Source organism: Heloderma suspectum, chromosome 1 (assembly GCF_057233095.1).
Source record: "Heloderma suspectum isolate Gila_16-S chromosome 1, 16-S_ref, whole genome shotgun sequence".
NCBI lineage: Eukaryota > Metazoa > Chordata > Lepidosauria > Squamata > Helodermatidae > Heloderma > Heloderma suspectum.
In genome coordinates this window covers 418,968,572-418,993,211 of record NC_139458.1, presented here as the reverse complement: position 1 = coordinate 418,993,211, position 24,640 = coordinate 418,968,572, and the positions used below count along the sequence as shown (strand labels likewise).

General features: G+C 46.1%; 1 protein-coding gene across 6 annotated transcripts in view; it reads right to left on the bottom strand.

Moving 5' to 3' along the window:
* The window catches only part of FOXN2 (forkhead box N2), a 59,913-nt gene that overhangs the window by 34,364 nt on the left and 909 nt on the right, over positions 1-24,640 (bottom strand). For 2 of the 6 annotated variants that reach the window (XM_084829202.1, XM_084829201.1), the window contains exon 2: positions 4,976-5,526. In XM_084829202.1, coding sequence (XP_084685328.1) covers positions 4,976-5,512 — 537 coding nt within the window. In that variant the 5' untranslated portion in view covers positions 5,513-5,526. Of the gene's footprint in view, positions 1-4,975; positions 24,638-24,640 lie in introns of those variants that run through there. The other 4 variants (XM_084829200.1, XM_084829199.1, XM_084829204.1 and 1 more) reach the window with 4 other exon arrangements.

The following is a 24,640-nucleotide window of genomic DNA, read 5'->3' as shown; positions in this document are numbered from 1 at the left end:
GGTAAGCACAGAGCACACCTGCTTTTGCTGGTGCCGTTTCCTTCTCCCCTGCTAGTGCTGCTTACAGCTGACAGTGAGCGATTGTGCTACTTGCAAAGCAAAGTGGACCCTCCAGGAGGAAGGCTTGGCCCTACAGTCGTGTTGGGGGAGCTAGTTTCAGCAGATTACCTTCTCTGACACCCAGTAAGTAAACACAACGAAGTGCTAGGAGATTAAAACAACAACAGCCAAAGATAGCCATGCTGGTCCATGAGAAAAAAATCCAAAAACCACAGTTGGGCAATACCTTTATCAAGATAAACCACAATTTTTACCAAAATACCCAAGCTTTCCAGTTCTCCAGAACTCTTCATCAGGCCAGGTGATACAAAAAAGGAGGGGGTGGAGGGAGAAACAGAAAAGCCCCAAAATTTGGCCAGATGTTGTAGTCTTGAGGTCTGCGGTTTAGATAGACCCTGTGTCAAAATGGAGATTTGCAATCTGAATGAATTAGTGCACAGTGTGGAGAAAGTGGACAAGGAGACATTTCTCTCTGACTCTCTCTCTCGTTCTCTCTCTCTCATATACTAGAACCTGGGGTCATCCCATGAAGTTGATTGATTCAGGACAGATAAAAGGAAGAACTTCCTCACACAGTGCAGAGTTAAACTGTGGAATTCACTAATACAGGATGTAGTGATGGCCACCAATCTGGATGGCTTTAAAAGAGGATTGGACAAATTCATGGAGGAGAAGGCTATCAATGGCTACTAGTCCTGATGACTATATGCAGCTTCCAGTATCAGAGGTAGTATGCCTATGTACAACCAGTTGTTGGGGAACATGAGCGAAATGGTGCTATTACATTTTGTCCCGCTTGTGGGTTTCCAACAGGCAGCTGGTAGGCCACTGTGTGAGCAGAATGCTGGACAGGATGGACCCTTGGTCTGATCCAGCAGGGCTCTTCTAATGTTCTTAGATGTTGCAGGTATCAGATTATACCTAGCAATGCATAAAGGCCGTCTGTAACTGTGATCCACTATGAGGGCTAGTGTGAGGATGGGTGAGTAAGATCATTGCTTGCCATCCCACCCCATCCCTGACATTGCCAGCCAGTCCTAACCCATCCACCCAAGTGTAAAAAACACACACAGGGACTGTTCAGACGCAATGCTAAGCCACTGTGGGTGGGGTAAAAATTCTACCCGCAGTGAATTAGCGTTGCATCTGGAAGGTGTTTTCCCAGGTCAGGAGGAGTAGTTGACCCCATACTAACCATGCTCACTACCCACTTGCTGCAATAGGATTAAGGGCTCCCAGTGTGGCTTACAATGTCGTGTGATGGGCTCCATGGGTGGAAAAAATCGGCCTTGGAGGACTCCAGGGCCAGAACCATAGAGTCCACAGGCTAGAGCAGCCACCCCATGGGGCAACACTCTAGCCAGCACAGACATTTTCTGTGGTTAAGCACCCGTTTTTTCCTATGGAATGACCGCCAGGAGTCCAATTTGGCTGCAGGGATGTGGGGAAACAATGCTGGAAAACCCAGCAGGTAACCATGGAGAGGGTGGTTAGCGGAACCACGCAACCCTGTGCGGTTCCACGACTGTGCAGCAGGACCATTTGCAGTGGTTCTGCTAATCCACCACCCCCACCCGATTTTTCACAAACCCTCCTTCCCCATGCACACCCTGAACAGGCCCACACACACGAAAGCAAACTGAGTGGGTAAAAATGCCTCCACAGCAAGCCAAACTTAACTAACAGCAGGGTTTTCCTTGTTGAATGGCTGGCCATTGGGTTTTGTTTGCTTGCTTGCCTGCCCTTGGTACAGCTGGCTGCATGGCTGACACTGCAAAAAACTGAGCAGTTCAAGTTGTTCACCTTTGCGAGTGTGGGATCGTGGTTTTATGAACAGGGATCATGTGAATTTCTCTGTTGCTGCATAGAAATTGGGCTCTGTGCAGCAACTACACACACTTTTCTTTCTATCTTGCTTTCTCTAGTGATGCGATACATGCTTACATGCTCCCAGGTTTTTAACCTCACAACACACCAACTGTTTTTGTACATAACACTAACCTGTGGTATGCGTCGTTGAATTCTGGGTTGCTGAATTCTGAGTTGTCCTGATGTGTGAACCCAGCTTTACTAGCAAACCATGGTTTGTTAACCACATGCAACTCAGAAAGAGAACCCATGGTTTTTGGGTTGTAAACACTGGGTTGTTTAAACAATGGGTTTTCATTACGCGTGAACCCATAACCATGAGTTGTTCATAGGTTGTTTCCCCAGGCTACAGAAGCAGCAGCAAGAGCAGTAAAAAAAACCTTGCTGTTCTACATGCCAGTACTACAGTGTTGCAAAGGCATTTGTGATACAGGGAAGGAGCAGGCAAAGGGGAAGGAGCAGACAAACAACCCAGGGATTGAGAAAACAAACACTGTTTTGATTGATTGTTTGCCAGACAAACCCTGGGTATGGCAACAAACCATGAGTTAATCATGGGTTAAATAAATCATGGGTTAGCGTTATGTGCAAACCAGGTCACAGTGTTGGGGCTTTAGAAAATGACTTGGTTCGTACATCAGTTTAAAAACCCATGGTTTGTTGTTGGGTTAACTGCTTGGTTGTTTAGCCCCTAAACAACCCAGCAGTCCAGGTTCGCACATCATGCTGCACAACCAACAAAGGGGCCGATCATGGTTTGTGAGGTAAAGTGGAAGAGATAGGTGCACCGCTGCTCGTGCATGACAACCCATCAGTTTAAAACCTCATGGGTTGCCATTACATGCGAAAAAGCCCCACTGGGAACATGCAAGTATGTATCACACCAAGAGTCTTGAGAGAAACAACTAAACTCTGTGGGACTTACTTCGGAGTAAATATGCGAAGGATCACACTTCATACTTGCCTTAGCTAAATACACCAAGGTGAGGAAGGGGAGAGAGAGACTGTGTGGGAAAATAATGCAACAGCTTTTTGGAAAATCAAGCTGACAAGTCACAAGGAAGTTACTAAATGAGATTTACCACCGGGGGGAAATACAGATCGTCCAAAATTATGATGAATGTTTGAAATTATTCCTTTTGTATTCAGCCTGTACAGAGTGCTTTTTCCATCGCAACCAGTCTCAACAGCTCATCCAATTGTGGCACTATCTGTTCTCCCCCACCCTAAATTTTCCATGGGCAGGAATACCTTGTCAGCCACTGACAGAGTGTTTTGCAGCAGGATTGGATTTCACACCTGGATACTAGAAAATAATGACTGGCTACCACAGCACAACACAAATTTGTGGACCCTCCAAAAGATATATGGCATGTTCAAAGATGATGGTAAAACCTCATTCAACCAAATGGAATGGTGGACTTAAACCGGAAAACGGGCATGATCTAGTGGATCAGCCTTCCCCAAGTTGGTGCTCTCCTGATGTTTTGGACTTCAGCTCCCATCAGCATCAGCCAGTATGGCCAGTTCTCATGAATGCTGGGAGTTGTAGTCCAAAACAGCTGGAAGGCACCAGGCTGGGGACGGCTGCAGTGGACAGTACTGAATGTGTGAGAGACAGCATCAGCCACAGATTCACTGGGCAGTACTGAACAAGAAGGATGTATCTCAGATTCTGTTCAGCCAGGGGGCGGGCAACTTGTGGCTCTCCAGATCTTGTTGGATTCCAATTGCCATCAGCCCTAGTCAATATAGCCAGTGATGACGGTCAATGGGAGTTGTGGCCCTCCAGATGTTGTTGGACCACAAGTTGCCCACCCTGGAGTTAAGCCATCTTTAGAACAGAAATACAACATGCCAGGGGGTCTCAAGGAGAGGTCACTCTACAGCGAGATGGAGAGGCCTTAGTCTGTGCCACTGTGGTAGCTCTCTGGAGGGCAGAGATGCAAGCTCGTTCTCTGCTGTGCTTCAGCACCACCCATGTAGATGGCAAGACGCTGGTATTGCAGCTGCCATCTCAGTAGAGGTCAGGTGACATGAACCAATAGGTTTCACCTTATCCTATGAACTGCTGAGAAACTTGTCATTCAGGCAAATGGAGCCTTCAGCCCGCCCATTCATTTGTCTCTCACACTGACAAGGAGTAACGGTGAGTCTCTTTCTCCATGCTGGGAGAAGACACAGTTCCGTATCCCCTTCCAGCACAAAAAAGAAAAGAAAAAGAAGAAAGGGTGTGACGTCAGGGGCTGGGCCAGTCCCCTGATGTCATCCGGCCCATGGTGGGCCTGGTGGGAAGCAATCCAGTCCCTTGCCCCTAAACAGTTATGCACCTCTGTCAACAGCACTGCACTGAAACAGATAGACCAATGGTCTAACTCAGTATAAGACAGCTACCTATGTTGCCATTCCTATGTTGGGGAGCAAGCCAGTGGGGATGCTGATGGGGCCAGCAGGCACAGTCCCACTCCCCTTTGCACATGTTCAGTGAATGCACAGAGGGCATTTTTGACCAGGGATACTGTGGGCAAAGATGTGATGTCAGCCTGAGGAATACAGTAATACATGTTTACGTAGGCCAGATGTTTTGGACGACAACTGCCATCATTCCTGGTGACTGGCAATGCTGGCTGGGGCTGATGGGAGTTGAAGTGCAAAACATCTGCAGGGCACCAAGTTGGAGAAGGCTGATATAGGGTAACATAGACATTGAATAACATGTGTGTGTGTGTGTGTGTGTGTGTGCGTGCGCGTACACACTCAATTCAGCTAAAGCAGGGATAGGCAGCTTTGTGCACTCCGGATGTCTTAGACTACAGCTCCCAAAAAATTTTGACCTTTGGCCATGCTGGCCATGGCTGATGAGCGTTGTAGTCAAAACCATTTGGTGGGCACCAGGTTGCCTTCCCCTCAACTAAACACTCGAACCAAGGGAAGTTCCATGCCTTTTGTTTCCTTAAAGCAACAAGGAAAGCAAAGTTGTAACAAGTTCAACAACAATCCCCCTACCATCTCCAGCACCACCCCAAAAATCCCACCGCATTTTCACCTTGCCATGGCTTCTCTCCACCTTTCGGAAACATTTGTTGAGGGAAAGATTATGCCGGACAGAGTTCTTCCAGCCAGTGGGTGCTGTGGCAAAGTATGGGAAGCGTTCCAGGATCCAGCTGTAAATTTCTTTCACTGGCAAGCTTTTATTAGGAGAATGTTCGATCGCCATATATATAAGGAGGCTGAAAGAATAGGGAGGCTTAGAAGTGGCTGATTTCTTCTCAGGGTTGGAGTAGCAGGAGGAAGGATAGGATGGCCCATTATCGCCCTCAATGTCATACAGAGGACTAACCACTGGAAGACCCTCACTTCCGAGGCTGAAGTTTGTTAGGAGGTTAGTACTTTCGTGCAGCCAGTTCAAGTTTGTGAGCTCGTCGTCGGCCAGTTCGCTGTCCACCGCCGTGGCCTTCGGCCGAGCAGCATCCACAGCCTCGGGCAAGCTCCCCATTCTTTGGACATGCCTTAGCCCTGCGGCTTTCTCTGCTCCCGGCGTTTCAGCTTTCTTATCTGGAGTCATTCCAGTTACTGGACCCATTTAATCTTGTTGGCCTAAAAGCAAAAGAAAAACTTAAAAAACAACAACAACAGGGTACACAGGAAGCTGCCCTATATCGAGTCTCACCTTTGGTCCCTCCAGGGGTGGGCAACTTGTGGCCCTCTGGATGTTCTAACTTACAACTCCCATCAGCTCCAGCCAGTATAGCTAATGGTGAGGGATGATGGAAGCGGTAGGCCAAAACACCTGGAGAGCCACAAGTTGCCCAGTGCTGGTCTACTGGCAGCAGCTTCCCAGAGTCTCAAACTAACCCTACTTGGAGATGCTGGGGACTGGATCTTTGGCACACCAAACATGTTTTCTCTCACCGAGCTACGGCCCCTTTCCCAGAAGCCTTGAAATTCTGGGACAATTTCATTAGGAAGCATGAGCAGAATTCAAATCCTCAACGTTAGAAGAGCTCCAAATTCTGAAATGTGCTTAACGGGGTATTTATAATTACTATAATGACAACATTTAGCATTAGAGCACTTTGAGTGTTCAAAGCATTTCAGCCACATTGTCACAGTAATACATGCAACCTTGTACGGCAGATCAGTATTACCAGGTTTTATTACACTCACCCATACTGTATCGATTATTAAACTCCTCCACCTCCCCATGCACAGATCATGTTGTTTACATAGGAGAATGAACTCTAAACTTTTTTGTAATGACTGTCTATAGTCTGCGGTGTTGGCTCAATTAAATATCCTGCTAGAAAACCTTTCACTTGGCCACAATGCCAATTAGTATCTTCAGCGTTGGCTTTAGTGCCAACTTCCTTAAAAGCTGGAGGGACAGTTTTAACCCCCACAGAGATCACCGAGAGTGCATACGTTCATTAGAAGCTACTTCAAATGTTACTTTGGGGCATGCCTCTTTTATTTGGCCCATATAGAAGGGACCAGCAACTGGTGGCCCAAACAACTCAATTCCGGGAGGAGAGCTTTCAGTACAGCCGGAGTCTTTCCCCAGCCTTCCAGCAAATGCCAGAGGTTGAACTTGGGTAGAATCATAGAATAGTAGGACCGGAAGGGGCTTGTAAGACCATCGAGTAACCACCTGCTCAGTGCAGGAATCCAAGTCAAAGCATCCCTGACAGATGGCTGTCCAGCCTCGTCTTGAATGCCTCCAGTGTGGGAGAGCCCACCACCTCCCTAGGTAATTGGTTCCATTGTCGTATTGCTCTAACAGTCAGGAAGTTTTTCCTGATGTTCAGCCAGAATCTGGCTTCCTGTAACTTGAGCCCATTATTCCATGTCCTGCACTCTGGGATGATGGATAAGAGATCCTGGCCTTCCTCTCTGTGACGAACTTTCAAGTACTTATCTCCCCTCAGTCCTCCCTTCAGTTGCTCTACCACTAGGCTATGGCACTTTCCTGAAAGGGAAACTGAGTATTTTCAGAAAATTAACATCACAATAAATCACCACACTTAAGTTTAATATTTTCTCTTATTGGGCTATGTTGCACTGCTTGTACCTTCTTTACTCAATTCCCTCCCATCCATACCTGCACTTGCTTATCTGTGACAACAGTGTAGTTAGCAGTCTGCAGGAGAACAGAAACCATCCTTTGCGGTCTTTTCTGTTATTCTTTGTATTAATAATTTATATGATAAAGTTGTAAACTGTTGCTCTCATAAAGAATACTAGAGCCATAGGTTGCTCTTAACTATCCCCTTTGGAGGTGGCTGAATCGAGAGATTGCAATTTCCCACCCAAGGCTTTCATGGCTAAAGCTCATTGTGAACTCTTTTGATCTTGTTGGAAAGCAGAAATATAGGAAGGGTAAGATTAGCTGGCCTGGCATTTTTCAGTATTTGCTGGCAACATGCTCCCATTTGGGGCGTTTAAGGGTGAAGGTGGACATAACGTCTTTAGAACAATGAAGCCGGGTGTAAAGAGCCTGGCTTGCTACAAAGATACCTGTCTCCCTACCATGATAAACTCAGAGAAGGAAAAAAACAGTCCTGCAAATCTGCAGTATTGTTGGATATGTACTGGGGAAAACCTGGCTGTGGCAGGTGCTGACTGGCTAACACCTGTGATGTCACCCACACCTACCAATCCCCAGAGCAGTTTTGCACCACAAGTGAATAACCCACTATGACTGCTGCCACTTCAAACAGCGTGCTCAAGGATTAAAACAAATAAGACGGATCATTTAAAAACACCATCAAAACAAACAAACACAATAAGAGGCAGGAGGGCCAAAAAGCAACATAATTGAGAAGGTCACTAGTCACCAGGTGCCTGCAACGTTTGTGCAACCACATTGTGCAACCACCACTGTAACAAACTGAGGATTGGGGTTGGAGGCCGGGGTGGGATGGAATGGGCAGACGGACATAGGAAGCTGCCTTATACCGAGCCAGGCAATTGGTCTATCTAGCCCAGTTTTGTCAACACTGACTGGCAGCAGATCTCCAAGGTTTCAGGCAGGATTCTTTCCTAGCCCTACCTGGAGATGCTGGAGATTCAGTGTGGGACCTTCTGCATGCAAAGCATGTGCTCTACCTCTGAGTTATGGCTGCTCTCAAGGCTGCAGACCCATATTGCTGTGATGTTGCCATTTCTCCACAACCAAAGAAAATCCTCTCCATACCCGGTATTCTCCATGCTCTCAAGACATAAGATAATTTTAGGAAAGACAGCCGGAGCACAAGAAGCAACCACCATGCAATTATTGCATTAAAACAGCTAAATGGAAAAGCCCTAATAAAACTGAGCAGTATGCTAGTCAAGCTCAATATTGTTCAGATCCAACCAAGCATAACTTCACTTGCCTATACCAAATTATTCCATGTACTCTAGGACTATCCCCTTTTCCCTAAAGGGAGATCAACACAAGGATAGACAAGGTTTCTCTAAATTAAAACACACCATAAAGCTTTACCACAAAAGTGTTAAACCTGCAGATGATGGCCCCACAACGGAAAACACAGACTCCAGTTTGTTGTTTCCTGCAACTGCTTTAATTAAATTCTACATCAAAGACATTTGGTAAGCTATAAAGAGGCAGAATTTATATTCTCTATGTATATATATATAAAAAAGACATCTTCGTTTCACAGTGGGGACCCACAGCATATCAGTACGAATCAAACAGAGTTATGACATCTTATCAGGTAAAGGTTTCTATAGCAATGGCATCATGATTTCTTCCAACCCGGCTGACAGCTGATACACAGCAAAGTGCATAGAGCTTTACAGGCCCTATATCTTGGGCATCTACAAAACAAAAATCTGCCTGTGAGGTAGATTAGTTTCCTTAAAAAAAAAAATGGTAGGGACTTCAGCTGATGGTTGGGCAACTTTTGAAAGTCATCCATAATCCATAGAAGCTAGGATTTTAACCAGGCCCATAGCTAGGGGCGGGTTATGGGGAGCCTGCCCCCCCATTTTCTCTGCCCCCCTAAACCTTTTTACAAACAAATAAAAAAAAAACATTTACAGTTTTGTCTTTAAAAGGCCTGCAAACCAGATAAATGCCCCCCTGCCCCCCTTAGGCTGGCTACAGGCCTGATATTACCCCAGGCTTCTGGCTTATGCGTCTTCCACCCAAAGTTCTTCTCTTTGCCATATGAAATTGGTGACACCATGCAACTTACAACAGTTTGCAAGGAATAATCTCAGCAGAAGTTTGTTCCCCCTCATAACTCATGTTTACTTCTAATTATTGTTCCAAATGTCTAAAAATAGCTGATGAAACGTAAGCCTAATGTTATTATTATTAAGCACTTACGCAGACCTTTTTGAAGTATTCAAAGCACATCACAGGCATTTTAGTAACCTTTATACCCATACTACAGATGTAGGATGGGGTGTGTGGGGACTGGTACACCAAAACTAAGACATGGTGACCCAGGCCAGAAATCTCTTTCCACTTCTCCCAACAGCCATTGTGCTCTCTTGTAGCCCCAGAGGTGGGTTCTCTCCTCCATTTCCAATTTGTCATGATGTCATCATGCAACTAACCACCAGACCATGGTTTGAAGTGGGTTTGCAAACCCTAGTATGGAGGCTGGCAAGCCACAATCATGATGCTGAACGGTGGGAGATCCAGGGCAGATCAAAGGAACTACTTCTTCACACAGTGCATAGCTAAACTATGGAACTCGCTACCATGAGATGTAATGATGGTCACCAACTTGGATGGCTTTAAAAGGGGGTTAGATAAATTCATGGAGGAGAAGGCAATCAGTGGCTACTAGTTCTGATGGCTATATGCTACCTCCAGTGTCAGAGGCAGTATACCTATGTACACCAGTTGCTGGGGAACATGGGTGGGAGGGTGCTGTTGCACTCATGTCCTATGGGTTTCCCATGGGCAGCTGGCTGACCACTGTGTGAACAGAATGCTGGACCAGATGGACCCTTGGTCTGATCCAGCAGGGCTCTTCTTATGTTCTTACGTAACCCTGTGATATCTTCCTCATTGTAAGCCATGGTTTAGAGGATCATATAAAGCCACCTTACAATGGGCAAGACTAAAGCACTTAAAGGCACTTAAAAGTTACCATACTAATTTTTGGCACACCCAAAAGCATTTATATTTATTGTACACTCTTACATGCTTCCTAGAGCACAGTCACTGGGGAGGGGGTGGGATGGGGGAGAAGTCAATTACAACTGCCCAGTGTGGCTAGAATTGTATCCATTTATAATGTTACTAAATTCGTTTCACGAAACAATGCATTTTTAGAGGTAAAAATTTTTCAATGCGGGGAAAAATTCCCATGGAAAAAAAAATCTGTCTCAATATTGTGGCTTAGCTGGAATCCCCAGAAAATCCCTGCACTTTAAGCCTAGGAACCCTCCCACATCCTTGTCTGTCAGAGGCAAATTAGCCAGCAAGGGTGTCGGATAACTGAAGGCAGAGAACTTGCTGCATTCCTAAACAGTGTTGTTTTCAGGCTTCCATGACTTCTTGCTTGCTCAGCACTGCACGTTCCAATCAGCCTCTGAACAACTGGACTGTGCCCTCATTACCAGCACTTAAAACTCCGGCATGTAATACTATAGTGCATTATGTTGCAATGCTTCTAGGGTGTGTGCACACACCAGAGTGTAAGTGGGGGCAGGGGAGGAGGAGGCCGGTTGTTGCAAGACCTGTAATTACTGAATGACATCAGATAAAACCTGCTTTTGCCTCCTCCTGGCTGAACTGGTTTAACAGAATAAGACAGGAAGTCTACATAGAAACAGACACAACTGCATTACACTCACCCTGCCAAACTGCAACAGCCCCACAACTGGGCATGTCCACACCCCACTGACAGTGAGGACTTCTATGTGCTGTGTAACCAGTGATCAAAAACCCCTGACAGATCTTTGCCATTACCTGGCATGCCCTTCAATACAGCTTGGGGGCAAGCCATGAAATGATGTGTCACCGTCTACATGCATGTGTGCATCGTAAGATTATAGAGAGCTGCCTTAAACTGAGTCAAGACAATTGATCCATCTAGCCCAGTATTGTCAACACTGACTGGAAGCAGCAGCTCTCTGGGGTTTCAGGCAGGACTCTTTCCTAGCCCTACCTGGAGATGCCCGGGATTGAACTGGCCACCTTCTGCATGCAAAGTAGGTGCTCTGCCACTGAGCTACAGCCCCTCTCAAGACTGGAGACACATATTGGTGTGAAGATGCCATTTCTCTGCAACCAAAGAAAATCCTCTCCATATCCAGTATCCTCCATGCTCTCAAGACACAAGATAATATCAGGAAAGAAGTGCACAGGGCTAAGGTGACACCCACCATACTCGGAACATAGGAAGCTGCCTTACACCGGGTCAGACCCTTGGTCCATCTAGCAGCAATCCAGGTTCTTCCTAGCCCTACCTGGAGATGCCGGGGATCGAACCTGGGACCTTCGGCATGCAAAGCAGATGCTCTACCACTGAGCTATGGCCCCTCCCCATCCTAAGAACCCTGCTGGATCAGAATATAGAAGCCTATCTAGCCCAACATCCTGTTTCCCCAAAGGGACCATCAAGATGCCTCTGGGCTGACCACAAGCAGGGCATGAGGGCAATAACTCTTTTCCCATCGTTGCTCCCTAGCAACAGGTACTCAGGGGCACACTGGTTCTGAAAACCAGGAGAATGCATATAACCAGTGGAGGCTGGTGGCTCCGATGTCAGTGGGGCAATGCCTCCGCTCCAGTTTTCAGTCAAAACTCTAAAGGAGCTATCCAAGTGCTTCCGCTTCTGCCCTGAAAGGTGGCCATGAAATATTTTAAATAAATCTGGCTGGTTCTGACTGAGACCTGGAGCAGATTCATCGCCCCACTGACACTGGAGCCACCACTGCATATAACCATCAGTGACACCATCAATAAGACTTTCCTTCCATGAATTTGTATAACCTCCTTTTAAAGCCATCAGCCAACCTTGAGTGCAAACAAGGATCACAGTAACAAACAAAAATATATATCTAGAACTATGCAGAGATTCTTACACTAGGAAATCATGATGTTCCAGGGGCCTTGCTTCTGAGATCTCGTAACAAAGGATTCAAGATCTCCATCCCCCTCCCACCGCGATCCTCACAACCTCTAAACCAGGTGTGATTCCACTAGTGTTTGAACCTGAAACACAGAATGGCGGCTTGAACATGAATACCGAATTTCATTCTCACATTTCAGCATTCAGAGATCTCACTACAATTCTCCCCCCGTCCCCAGCGTGTTTTCCTTCCCCACCTCTTTGAAAATGGGTGCAGGCAATCATGCTAGTGTTTGAACTTAAAATGCAGAAGTGTCTCCTGAACTCAGTGCACAGACTTTCATTCTGATATATAAACGTTCCACTGGATAGATTGCATCACAAGAATGCTAAATAAGCAAATTAAACTGAACGCATTGTTTTGCTCAGCCATCAAGCGCTAGGAACACTCACCCATATGAAGAAGAGTATGTTCCAAGAAAAATGCAAGAGGTGAGGAGCAAAGAGTTATCTTGATTTCTTCTCTCTCTTCCCCTTTGTTCTCTGAAACATCTCCATATGCGCTAGGATACACTGTCCACACCACTAGAGCTGCTGCTGAGATCAGAGGTCAGATTTAAATCCCAAAATGCAACTGCAGACGGCCTATATTTGATTACAATGCTACATACATTGCCGTGTATCCAAGACAACTGAAACATTATGTCCTCCTCGGGGACAAAAACCTGCCTCTTGGTCATAGTTTTAGGCAGGCTGGCACATCGCTCAGCAGTCTCATTTCTGCTACATGAAAAAGGCGCATACAGCTGTACTGCTCATACGACAGAACTACAAAAAGGGGCCAAGGAATTGCAGCCAGGGTAAAGACAGAGGTAAGATTTTAAGAATGATCCCAATCAGTTCTTCACCAATGGTGTACACTGGGCTCTGCAACATACATTAGAGACAGACATTTCAGCAAGTCAAGCACTGGACCATCCACTGTCAGCTTTGCGCTTTTCCCATATGCATTAGGTCGCACATGTATGTTTAGCTATGCTCATCTTTCGTTGTACACCCATCTGCCCCGCTGCCAGTATTTAAAAAACACAATTGTAAGAACTGTTCTAGGGGGTGGAGGGCGGAGGTGTGATGGCACTGTTATGGGTACTAGCCAATATACCCTTTCTGTAGCTGGCTTTTCCCTTGTTCAAACCGACCAGATATGTGCAAAACTGGTTTTTCAGAGTTCAACCCAGGAAGAAGGGGGGAAAAGATACATTTGTACTGAATGTAGTGTGGTTGCTTTCAAACTGCCCTCACTAGTCTAAAAATCTAATATCCATCCTCACTTTGAGCGGAAATTGATTACTTGCAGCAAGTCAAATGGTAGATTATGCCAAAGTAAAACAGATACTCTTACACTGCAACCCTATACACTTATCTGGGAGTAAGTCCAATTGAATTCAATGGGGATCACTCCTGAATAGATATGCATGGGACTGCACAGTTAATCTTGCATTCTGTTTACTAAAGTCCACTTAAAATACGTGTGTAAACTAAAGCAAGGCTCAAGTCCAATTTTTCTTTTTTCCTGGTGCAAATGGGGAGGACTTTATATATGCTGTGTGTGACCTCTCCATAAAAGAGCACATCACATAATTAGAGCGCAAATAGGAGCAACCGAATACAAGCACCGACAACGCCTCTATTAATTAATCTGCCTTTATCCCCATAAGCATTATTGTTCCAGAGTATTTTCCTAAGGGAAACTAACTGGATTTTGCCATTGTTGAGAGCCATCTGCCTGTTACAACCTCTGGCATGGTAGTTGAGGCGGTGAAACCAGCATGGGTTGCCATGGTTTTCAGATTGGTTTATTTGGCTGCGTTTACTAATCTTGTGAACATAGCTCACCTCCTTATGGAAAGTCTTCGATACATCTGAGCGTATCAATACATCCGCAAAACTGTCTACCAGTTGCAGAGAATAAAACATTGGCAATGCCAGCCGTGCAGATCAAGCCTTAAACCAGCCACCTGGACAAGCTGCCAGGTGTCCAAATGGAGCCAGGTGGGCTGTTGACCATCTCTGCATGCTTCAAGCTTAGCCCTACCTGAAGATATTATTTCTGTGCTTGTATCTTATCAACATTTCTATTACCAACCATATTCTACATTCAAACCGCAAGGGTGTGTGTAGACAGGCACTCTGGTACGACTCGTGCAGCTTTCCTGCAAAACTGTATCCTCCAGATATGCTGGATTGGAGATCCCATCCCCCAATGATCACACTGGTTGTGGATGATGGAACATGTAGTCCAAAACAGCTAGAGGGCGCTAGTTTGGAGAAAGGCTGCACTAGTCCCTTCCTAGGTACTATAGAACATACTTCCCCCTTAAGAGCTGGTCTATCCATGGAGATAAGTCACGCGGTACAGCGATCCTGGGAGAATTTCAGTGCCTCCTTGTGTAAAAAAAAAAAAAAACCCTTGGCATAAAGAAGCACATAGGAACAAGGCCCTCTCTGATATGCAATTTCTCTAAAGAACAGAGAAATTTTGACATCGGGGAGCAAAGCATCTTCCACCTATCGCTAGAAATATTACAGTCCAGGAACTCTCAAAAGATGTGATTTTCCCACATGTATCCAGTGCCCCACACAGGAATTTTCAAAGCACATATATCTTTTGGGAAAATGAAAGGCTTTTCTGTATGGGAAGGGTTAAGCTGGCAAAAGATCCATGCTCGTTTCCCCCTATTATTTCCTACATGGAAATCCACAATAAAGCGATCACGAGTTCCCGATTTCAACATAAACTTCCGTCCCAGAAATATGATCAAAATATTAGTTAAGCCGTGACTCACAGTCTGGCCTCACAGTTTCATTTCGGTATCACTAAGTGGGAAATATGATGACCTACTTCAAGACTGAAACGTAAGGCATTCTGCATGCCAAATCTTTTACACCAGAATCCACGGCAGCCAAAAAGAGCAAGCCTTGAAGAAGAATAGAAACGACCGCACACACATCTTCAGCAGTGGAGAAGGCAGCTTCTCTCTCTCCAGGTTCAATCGGGGTTCTACATTGCATGGGGTCCCATCCACAGATACGTGAGACTCTGCACTATAGACATTCGCCCTGAACACAAGGCAGGTGACACAGAGGTGGTGGTGGAGCTAGTGTGCCTAACCTCACTCTCCCTGCTTGCATGTACAGACTACACAGATAAGAACACGGGCACAGGGCTTATCACCCAGGATCAAAGCACATATTTTCTCCTTTTTTTGCTCTAAAGAAAGCACAGGGCCCCTAATCTAGATCAGGACCCTGGTGTAGAGGGTAGGGGGGCTTTAGCCCTTCCCCCTGCTGTGGATCAGATCCGGATCAGGGCCACTGCACCAGAAATTTAGACTGCCAAATAAAGACCATTACAGCAAAACAGTCACTACTTAGCTGTATATAGTGCAGGTACAGGGTCTCTGATCCAGATTGAGGGAGTAAAAGGGTTAAACCCCACTCACACACTAGGGTCCCAATCTGGAAATGAAAAAGGCATACCTGCTACATATGTTTTTAAAGTAACATGTGTTTTGGGTTTCAGTCTAATCTACCTCCCAGGAGGAGGATCAAGAGGAGAGAGCTTGAGCTCCTTGGAGGAAAGGCAGTAAATAATAAAGCAAATACTGAAGAAAGGACTATACCATATTTCATCCTACAAAAGGAGAAAGAAAGAAAGAAAGAAAGAAAGAAAGGTACTATTCCACAGGCTAGAGAACTTAATCCCAGTGATTCTAAGAGTATTTCAGTTTCTGTTTTAAATCTATTACTGTATTTTAAATCTTTGCATTCCTGCTAGGTTTTATTTTGGTTTTTACTTCTATTTTATACTGTAGTTTTAAACTTATAGAATTTTATATTGTATCTTATCCTGTTGTATTTTATGGTTTTAATTGTTGTAAACCAGCTGGAAAGCTTCGGCTATTGGGAGATATAGAAATGTTAAATAAATAAAATTCCTCTTAATATGCTAAGAGCGCACCGGACGTGTGCAATGAAAAGAGATTTATTTCTTTGTGTCCATGTACCTGTGATTCATGACCTCAAGGAATATGAACAACCTATGACCCACTAAGATGAGCACAGCCTCCCAGACAAACCCTCTGATTTTGCAGTCCCTGGCAGAGGGGGGGGGGGTATTGAGCACCTAGAGGGAGCCATGGATAGCTGGTGACTTGTGTTTGGCTTGTAGGCAGGCCTGACCAGGGGCTCTCTGGTCCACCATGGTCCCTAGAGAAGGGACCAATGATGACAAACTGAGATTCCCACCATGCTCTGGCTGAGAGGTGCGAGATTAAAGCCTCAACTCACTCTTGCTCTGCTTTCATTTATGCAGTAGTGGAGGGGAGCAAAGTGAGAAATAAGTACCCATGGCAAAACTCAGATGCATTTGTTTTCATTTCCCCAAAATGTCTCTCCCACCCAAAAAGCCCCAATAGATTTTTACCTCCATGGCATGTAAGATTTTCTGAAAGCGTGTATCTTTAGTTGTATGTGAATGGGGGGAACGGAATTAGCATTAGGATTCTGGTGTCATGAAGAGTCAGCAAAATTGTTAGTGATTAATTTGTCTCAGGCGCCAAAATAACTTGGCTGGCCTTGGGTACTATGCACCTTGACTTGTGGCGGGGGCGGGAGGGGAGCATGAAATTGCTGTTTTGCCTCAGGCAGCAAAATGTCTTGGATCGGCCCTGTCTCTCACACTCACAACGTGTCTAAAAATTTACTCTCATCTCCACGTGCAGATGTGCTTCCAGAGCTAGGAAACACATTTGAGATATCTAACAACCAACGGCTTAAAAAAAAAGCAAAGTAGCCAGTATGTGCATTGTGGAGGTATTTGGAGAGCAGGGAGAGATTTCAAGATCATGGGGTCTTTCTAGTTCCACCTACTTTTTATTTTTATGTGACAAGTATATTCCTGTGCATATGAAGGGTACAAAAGTGAAACATTCACAACCTCTTGATGAAAGAAAGAGGTATATTTACACCAATCTTCCCCAAACTGGTGCCCTCCAGATGTTTTGGATTACAACTCCCAGCATTCCTGACCAGTGGCCACGCTGGCTGGGGCTGATGGGAGTTGAAGTCCAAAATATATGGAGGGTACCAGGTTGGGGACAGCTGTTTTATACAAACCCCAGTGATATAGATGCTCAAATGGGAAAGTCCAGCCGGCCCCTACTACTAAAAAGGTGATGCTTGCACCGAGAAGCTTAGAGTCCTTTTTCCAGCCCTACCTATATATAGTTCTGACACTTTATAGCTCTGCTCAGTATTTCTGCCTGTGGCTTAGAATGAAAATGCCACCATTTTGCCTAGTAAAATACTATTCCCCCTGCAGGAAAAGATCAAGTTGGCTGCAAAAACGGAAAAGATTCTATCACGGTACTCAAAGCGATAATATAAGTAGACCAGAATAACATAATTCATATATATATCAAATACACCAAGGAAACATGAGGAAGGAAAACCTGTTAGCTTACCTTTTGTGTCTAGACTGAGCTGAAAGATCAGACAACATCACACAGAAAGAGAGAGAGAAGGACCTCTATTGCAAGGCCATGTGATAAGATTTCTGGTATACCACTTCTCACGCTCCAAATTCTAGTTGCTTTAAGAAATGCATCTCCTATACTGCACAAAAGCCATTTTTGCCATAAGATATACTGCTGCTCTTCCACAGTGGTGACACAGCTATTTTTTCCCCTCGTTTATAGACTTTTAAGATTAAAAAAAGTGTGTGTGAGCGTGTGTATTGTTATGGAGCAAAGGAAAGAGATGCCCAAAGTCATAAAGGCGTTTGCTAGGCACCAGAATTTGTGTGGACAAAGCAATTTATTAATCAATCACTACTTCCAATCCATGTTTCCTGAAGCCCAAATATTAAACGGGATCCATTTACCTTTAGGAAGAGGGAAATGACAGAGTAAGGGAGGTTTAGCCTGTGATCCTGGGCACGCTCACCTGGGAATAAGTCTCATTGATCTCAATGGAGCCGACCTCTCAGTAGACATGTGTAAGACTGCATTGCAAAATAGTGACACTGGCTAACCCAGTTGGACCTCTCTGTTGCCCCACCCCCAACCCCCAGAACTGAGATTGAGGCTTAACACCCAATGCTCCCTCTCCATGCTTGTGTGCCGCAAGAGAAGATTGACAGCTGTAGGCAAGCTGTCTTTCTGGGAAGTTTGTCCTGCATTACCAGTCTTGCCATTTGAAGAACCCACCGTAAGCTCTTGAGGAACCCCAGGCTCCCTAGAATACAATTTGAAAACCACTGCCCTAGAAAGAAGTAGGGAAATTGGATAGGAAGCAGGGTCCACACCAGAGGAGGCACCATGGAGAGCTCCTTTAGAGTTCTGAGTAAAACCTGGAGCAGATTCATTGCGCCACTGACATCGAAGCCACCAGCCTCCACTGGTCCACGCACACAAAGCTCGCTATGGCCATAGCTGTGCATGTTGTCTGACCCACCCAGTGTGGAACTGGCTTTCTAGCACCCCATGCTTCACGGGTCGGCAACCAGAGGCCCTAGGCCCCCACACGGAAAGCCTTGGCCCAACTTCATGCAGGCCTCAGCCTAATTTCAAAAGCCCTCTCTGCATGCCATCACTTCAGACCCCTTTCTATCAAGAGCAACCTATTCTTCCCCGGGGAAGCCCACTGGGTGGGAAAGAAGAGGGAATGTGGCCCTCAACAAAGAAAAGGTTGCCCACCCCTGCCATACTTGGAAGGCAGTACCACTAAGATCACATTTCAGCCTCTCATGCGCCATTTGTGCACATCTGAATTGTGGCGCAGCTTTGGACACGGAGGGGCTTTGGAGGGTTGGCAGTCTGCGCGCTAGGGCTACATGAGGCCCTCGGCCTAATTTCAAAAGCCCTCTGCAAGCAATTAGGTCAGACCTCTAGCAAAAGCAATCGGTCCGTCTCCTGGCAGCCAGCTGAGTGTGGAGGCAGAGGGGGTAGCATAAAGGAGGGCCTCAGAACCTCAAGCTGCAGAACCCAGGGGCCAAATCCAGCCCAGCTGGGGTTCCCCTGGCCCCAACCTCTTTCCCCCAATCACGGGGCTTTGGTTTTCTGCAGTTTTTTCCCCCATGCTAAAAGGTTGAAATGTCTCTCCAGAGGCTTAAGTTACTGGCAGTAAGAACTTTAAACTACACTATGCAGGTATTTTGGGGGTTTTGGCCCCACCCTTTTGCCTTCCGCCCCACCAACTACAGGAATGCACCCCCTCCCCCAAGAGCTGCTCCAAAATGCAATTCGGCCCTGGGGCTGATAGAGGTCCTGCACCCCTGGCATAAAAAGAGAGAGAGTGAGAAGGGGGTGGCTCTGCCCATCCTCGGCTCTGGCCCCGCCCACATCCCAACAGATTCCCCCCAAGGGAATGCAGTATACCCTTGACAGGAAAAAAGGTGTCCTGCCCCTCCTTTAAATCAACTGAGGCTATGATGGAAAAGGTAAGTTTGCATTGGTATTTCTCGCTGCATGCACTTCCTGTATCACCTGCTGCAACCACATGTCCTTTACTTAAAGCAAACTATCGGTCCCCATCCATCATGATTACAACCATGACACTAGACACTTTCCCGACTAAGCAACAGGAGGGAAACAACCGCTCTTGTACTTGCTGGCAACCTTGACCGGGCAGGCAGGGTGGGGGGAGAAACCTCACTTGTGAACAGATAATGCAAACCAGCTGGTGGGGACATTGTCTTCTATCTGTGGGCAGTAGTGAAAGCAAGAGCTTATTAAAAGCACATTTCTTTGCTTGTGGTGGGCAGGACTGGAAGTCGAGAAGGTGTCAGAAGCTTAATAAGTTCTCTTTAAACTCTCACAAAGACGGGTTTCAACACTGGGTGTTTGGGGAGAGATGTCATCTTAATTTCCCCCCCAGTTCCCCACTACAACCGGATTAGACGTTTAAGCTGCCATCAACAACAAAAAATGGGTGAACACCACTGTGTCCCATTGCTTTCAACGGGACAGTTGAGTGCAGAAAGCGAAGAGGATCTCAAGAGCCTCTTGTTGAGGGTGAAAGTGGAGAGTGCAAAAGCTGGTTTGAAACTCAACATTAAAAAAACTAAGATCATGGCATCTGGCCCCATCACTTCCTGGCATATAGAAAGAGAAGAAATGGAATCAGTGACAGATTTTACTTTCTTGGGCTCCAAGATCACCGCAGACGGTGACTGTAGCCATGAAATTAAAAGACGCTTGCTCCTTGGGAGGAAAGCTATGGCCAACCTAGACAGCATAGTAAGAAGCAGAGACATCACCTTGCTGACAAAGGTCCGTCTAATCAAAGCTATGGTTTTCCCAGTAGTAATGTATGGCTGTGAGAGCTGGACTATAAGGAAGGCTGAGCGCCAAAGAATTTATGCTTTCGAACTGTGGTGCTGGAGAAGACTCTTACGAGTCCCCTGGACTGCAAGGAGGTCAAATCAGTCCATACTAAAGGAAATCAACCCTGAGTGCTCATTGGAAGGACAAACACTGAAGGTGAAGCTGAAATATTTTGGCCACCTAATGCGAAGAGAAAACTCTCTGCTGGGAAAGACTGAAGGCAAAAGGAGAAGGGGACGGCAGAGGATGAGATGGCTAGATAGCATCACCGATGCAATGAATATGAACTTGAGCACACTCCGGGAGAGAGCGCAGGACAGGAAGGCCTGGCGTGCTATGATCCATGGGGTCACGAAGAGTCGGACACGACTGAACGACAACAAACTAAAATCAATGGGAACGGAAGGAGATTAATTTAGGGTGCAATCCTATGCATGTTTAGACAGAAAAAGGTCATACAACTCCCAGCATTCCCCAGCTAGGCATACGCAGTGCATGCCCTTTGCCATTAAGTTCTCACAGCAACCCTGTGAGGTAGGGTAAACTAAGAAATAGTGACTGGTCCAAAGTCACCCAGTGAGCTTCACAACAGAGGGGAGATTTCATCCCAGATCTACCCAATACAAATCCAACCTTCAATACCGGTTGCCCCACCCTGGTGCCCCCCAAATGTGTTGGACTAAAACTACTACAATCCCCAGCCACCAGGGCAAAGGGGTTACTGGCTGGGACTGATGGGTGTTGCAGTCCGACACATCTGGAGGGTGCAAGGTTGGCAATAGCTACTCTGTGTACAACACCAGTTAAGGCACTAACCGAAGTTATCTTTATACCTGTCTGAAACATGCCATTTACTTTACACACACAAAAGGAAACCGAAAGCAAATCCAAATGACTCATGCAAGGGAACTGGCAACTAGGAACTACCATCCTGAATTTGAAAGCTGTTTCACTCTAGCTTCAAATATAAAACAAATGTAGTGTTTCACCTTCCCACCATGCCGTCTTAAGTAACAGAATGTATTCTCAGACATTTCTTAAAAACCATACGTTAGGCAGGAAGCTATCAGCAATCTGCCAAATGTTTTAGCCCTCCTCCAGAAAGTTTACACCTGATCTCACATCTCTTCCCAATTCCCTTTCAAACAGGAACACAAATCAAAGTAAATGAAGCTTTTAAGTCTGCCTATTAAATACAGTTCTGTACCTTTGCCTGAGAATAATCCTTAGGACAGAAAGCCCTGCAGATGTCAGGTTAAAAGCTTCCTGCCAAACATAAATTACATTTGAGTGTTACATCTTATTAAATAAGAAATATGGAAATCCTCAGAACTTGAAGGCCATATCACTGAGATCACTTAATGTGGACTAGTTCCTTTACAGTATATTTAACACCTTGATTGAGATTAACCCCCCCACACACACAAAAAGACCCTCTACTTAATAAAGATTACTGAAGCCATTCCAAACAGGTTGTCCTTATAAGATGATCCGACATCCTGTTCAGACACCATTTTTTACTCATGGGAATCCTTTCCAGAGCTCCAGTGTGAATGCGAGAAGGGTCAGAAAAACAGAACCAAAGAGCAGATGCGTTCACACTGGCACTTGTTCCATTTGAAGAGCTGACACTGGTTTATTGCTGAAACAACCTACTGGATGTTCTTCTATTGCAGTAAAGTTCACATAAAGTTTGAAGCTTCCATTTTTACTATGAGTATTGAATTAATGATATATATGTATTGCTTACATTAATATAAATTTCTAAGTGATGTACAAAACAATACAGTACAAGATCATAATTAAATACTGTATATTATTTATGTAAACAGAAGATAAGATTCCCTTCCTGGGAATGCTTGTTGGAAAAAGTAGGTTTTCAGTAGGCGCTGAAAACCCAGACGTGTTGGTGCCTATCTCATTTGTAGTATTAGGGAATTCCAGAGAATGGGCCCTATGATTCTAAAGGCCCTATTTTGAGCCATCATGGACCGGACTCCCCAAATCTTGGCACCACCAGGAGGGTGTCTCCTGATGAGCAACAGAACAGGCAGGTGGGGAGTCAGGCCATGTCTTAAATAACCTGGTCCCAAGCATAACCAATCTCAATAATGTTTTGCCTACACAGTATTTCTTAGCTGATACAGAGCAGTGGACTGGGAGCCCCACGTTTAACCCTTGCTTGGCCAAGGCCATTTTATGACCTCAGAGTAGGGGTAAGAAACTTGCTGGACTCCAACTCCCATTGTCTCATGATGGAAGGGGCAAATGGGAGTTGAAGTCCAGCAACATCTGGAGGGACACAGGTTCTCCACTCCTGCCTTTGAGAAATCACACCCTCTAAGCCTAAATTATCTTACTTGTAAGGGATAAAAAAATTAATTGTTTACCTCAGTTTTTTTGGGGGGGTGGCACATATAAAATATGTCACTAGACATACTTGAGATACATCTTTTTTCTTGTTAATTAAATAGGTCCCTACTAAAACATTGCAAATTTCCTGCAAAGTTCATCAACCTCTCATTTATTTATTAAATGTCTAGGCCCCTTTCCAACCCGCATGATCCTCAAAGCAGCTTACAATAGTCAAACGAAGAAAGTACTAATAAACACAGCTAAAAACAAATGCTACCATAATACACGGATGGGTTAAAGCACACATACATACACCAGAAAAGTCAGAACTTTGTGGGAGGGAGGAGAAAACCTGCATCCACCCCACACGCAGCTATGCAGCTCTTTCACATTTGCAGAAAACACTTCACACGATTTCCCCAAATCATGGTTTCCCCATTCAGATTCAGGGCTGTAAGGAAAGAGAAATAGTAGATCCTTCTCCCGCTCTCTCTGACCTCTCAGTGCATGCATATATGGATGTGTGTATGTGGAAATTTTTAAAGTGTGTTTAAAACAGTGTATGTGTTTGTCAAGATCTTAAAATGTATTTCCAATTGTGCAATTACACAACTGAAGCGGAGGGGGTTGCTATTATTTAGCCCAGTTTGATCAATCCAAAACAAACGGGTGCAAGTTTGGGTCGCCTGCGCTTGCATCCAGTATTATAAACAAGAGTTTGCATTGGGGCTTTTTTGTCAGCAGGAGAAGGGAGAGAGGGAGGCTGAACTGAAGTAATATTGCAGAGACTGCCTAGAGAGGGGGGAGGCACCTCTTCTTAAGCTCCCACGGAGGAGGAGGAGGAGGGAGCCCCACACTTTGCTCCTAGCTTTGTGTTGGTTTGCTTACACACAGCCACGCGCTCCCAGAGCCGCCCCGGTGACCCCTTGGCTGCCTTTCCCCTGCCGGAAGCCTTCGCCGGCCACGTGGCTGTCACAACCCCAACCAAAATGGGGAGGCGAAAGCGGGAGGAGCTGCACAAAGTCAGCGGCGGTGAGTGGTCACCGAGGATGCCAGGAGCGGAGAAAGAGAAAAGCGGCTTTCTTTTCATTAGCGTGGGGGAGAAGGGCACGGATTCATCTGCATTTCACTCCTACGGCACGAGAACTTTTTGCAACGTGCAGCGCGACCGGTTTCTTGCGCCTTCCAACTTCGCGACGGAAGGAAGACTGACAGCGGCGGGGACGGGGGAGTTTTTTCAAAAGAAGCAGCAGCAGCGTGCACACCGTTTAGCAATGGCCCAAGCGCCACTCTCTTCCCCCTCCCCTATTTTCACGATCGTCCTTAAGGGGTGGAGAGACAGCCACATGGCCGCGCGCTCTAGGGGGAAGCGAAGTCCAGAAGGGGAAGAATAGACTCGTTTGCAACAGCATAGCCAGAAGACAAAAAAGAACCACCGCCCAAGACACCGAGGGAGAAAGGTCACAGGGAAGGGGGGGGGGTGAGGAAGCATGGGGCGGGGGGGAGATCCGAGCCCGTCCCAAAGCGCCACAGAAACTCAACCCCCGCCTGCCTATCCCCTATGCCATAAACTCTTCCGTGGGAGCCGGAACCACTCCACGGCACGTAGAGCAAGCACATCAGCGCACACACCTTACGGGCCAATTCGGGATGGGGGGGGATTCTCCACGCGTGGGTCCCAAAACGCCATCCCTCCCTCCAAGGAAGGACTCACGTGCACACCTCCAACACGACCGCGCTCCACCCCAGAAGCGAGGCTTTCATGCCTCCCCCGTGTCGCCGTCCGAATCTCTCCTCCCCGTGCCCCATATACAACAGGGCCGACGGAGACACGGTTCCCCCATCTCAGTGGCGTGTGGCGGCCAAACGCACGCCTGCCTTCACACGGTCTTTTGCACAACCGGCTTGGACAGACCTCCCCCAGCCCCTCCG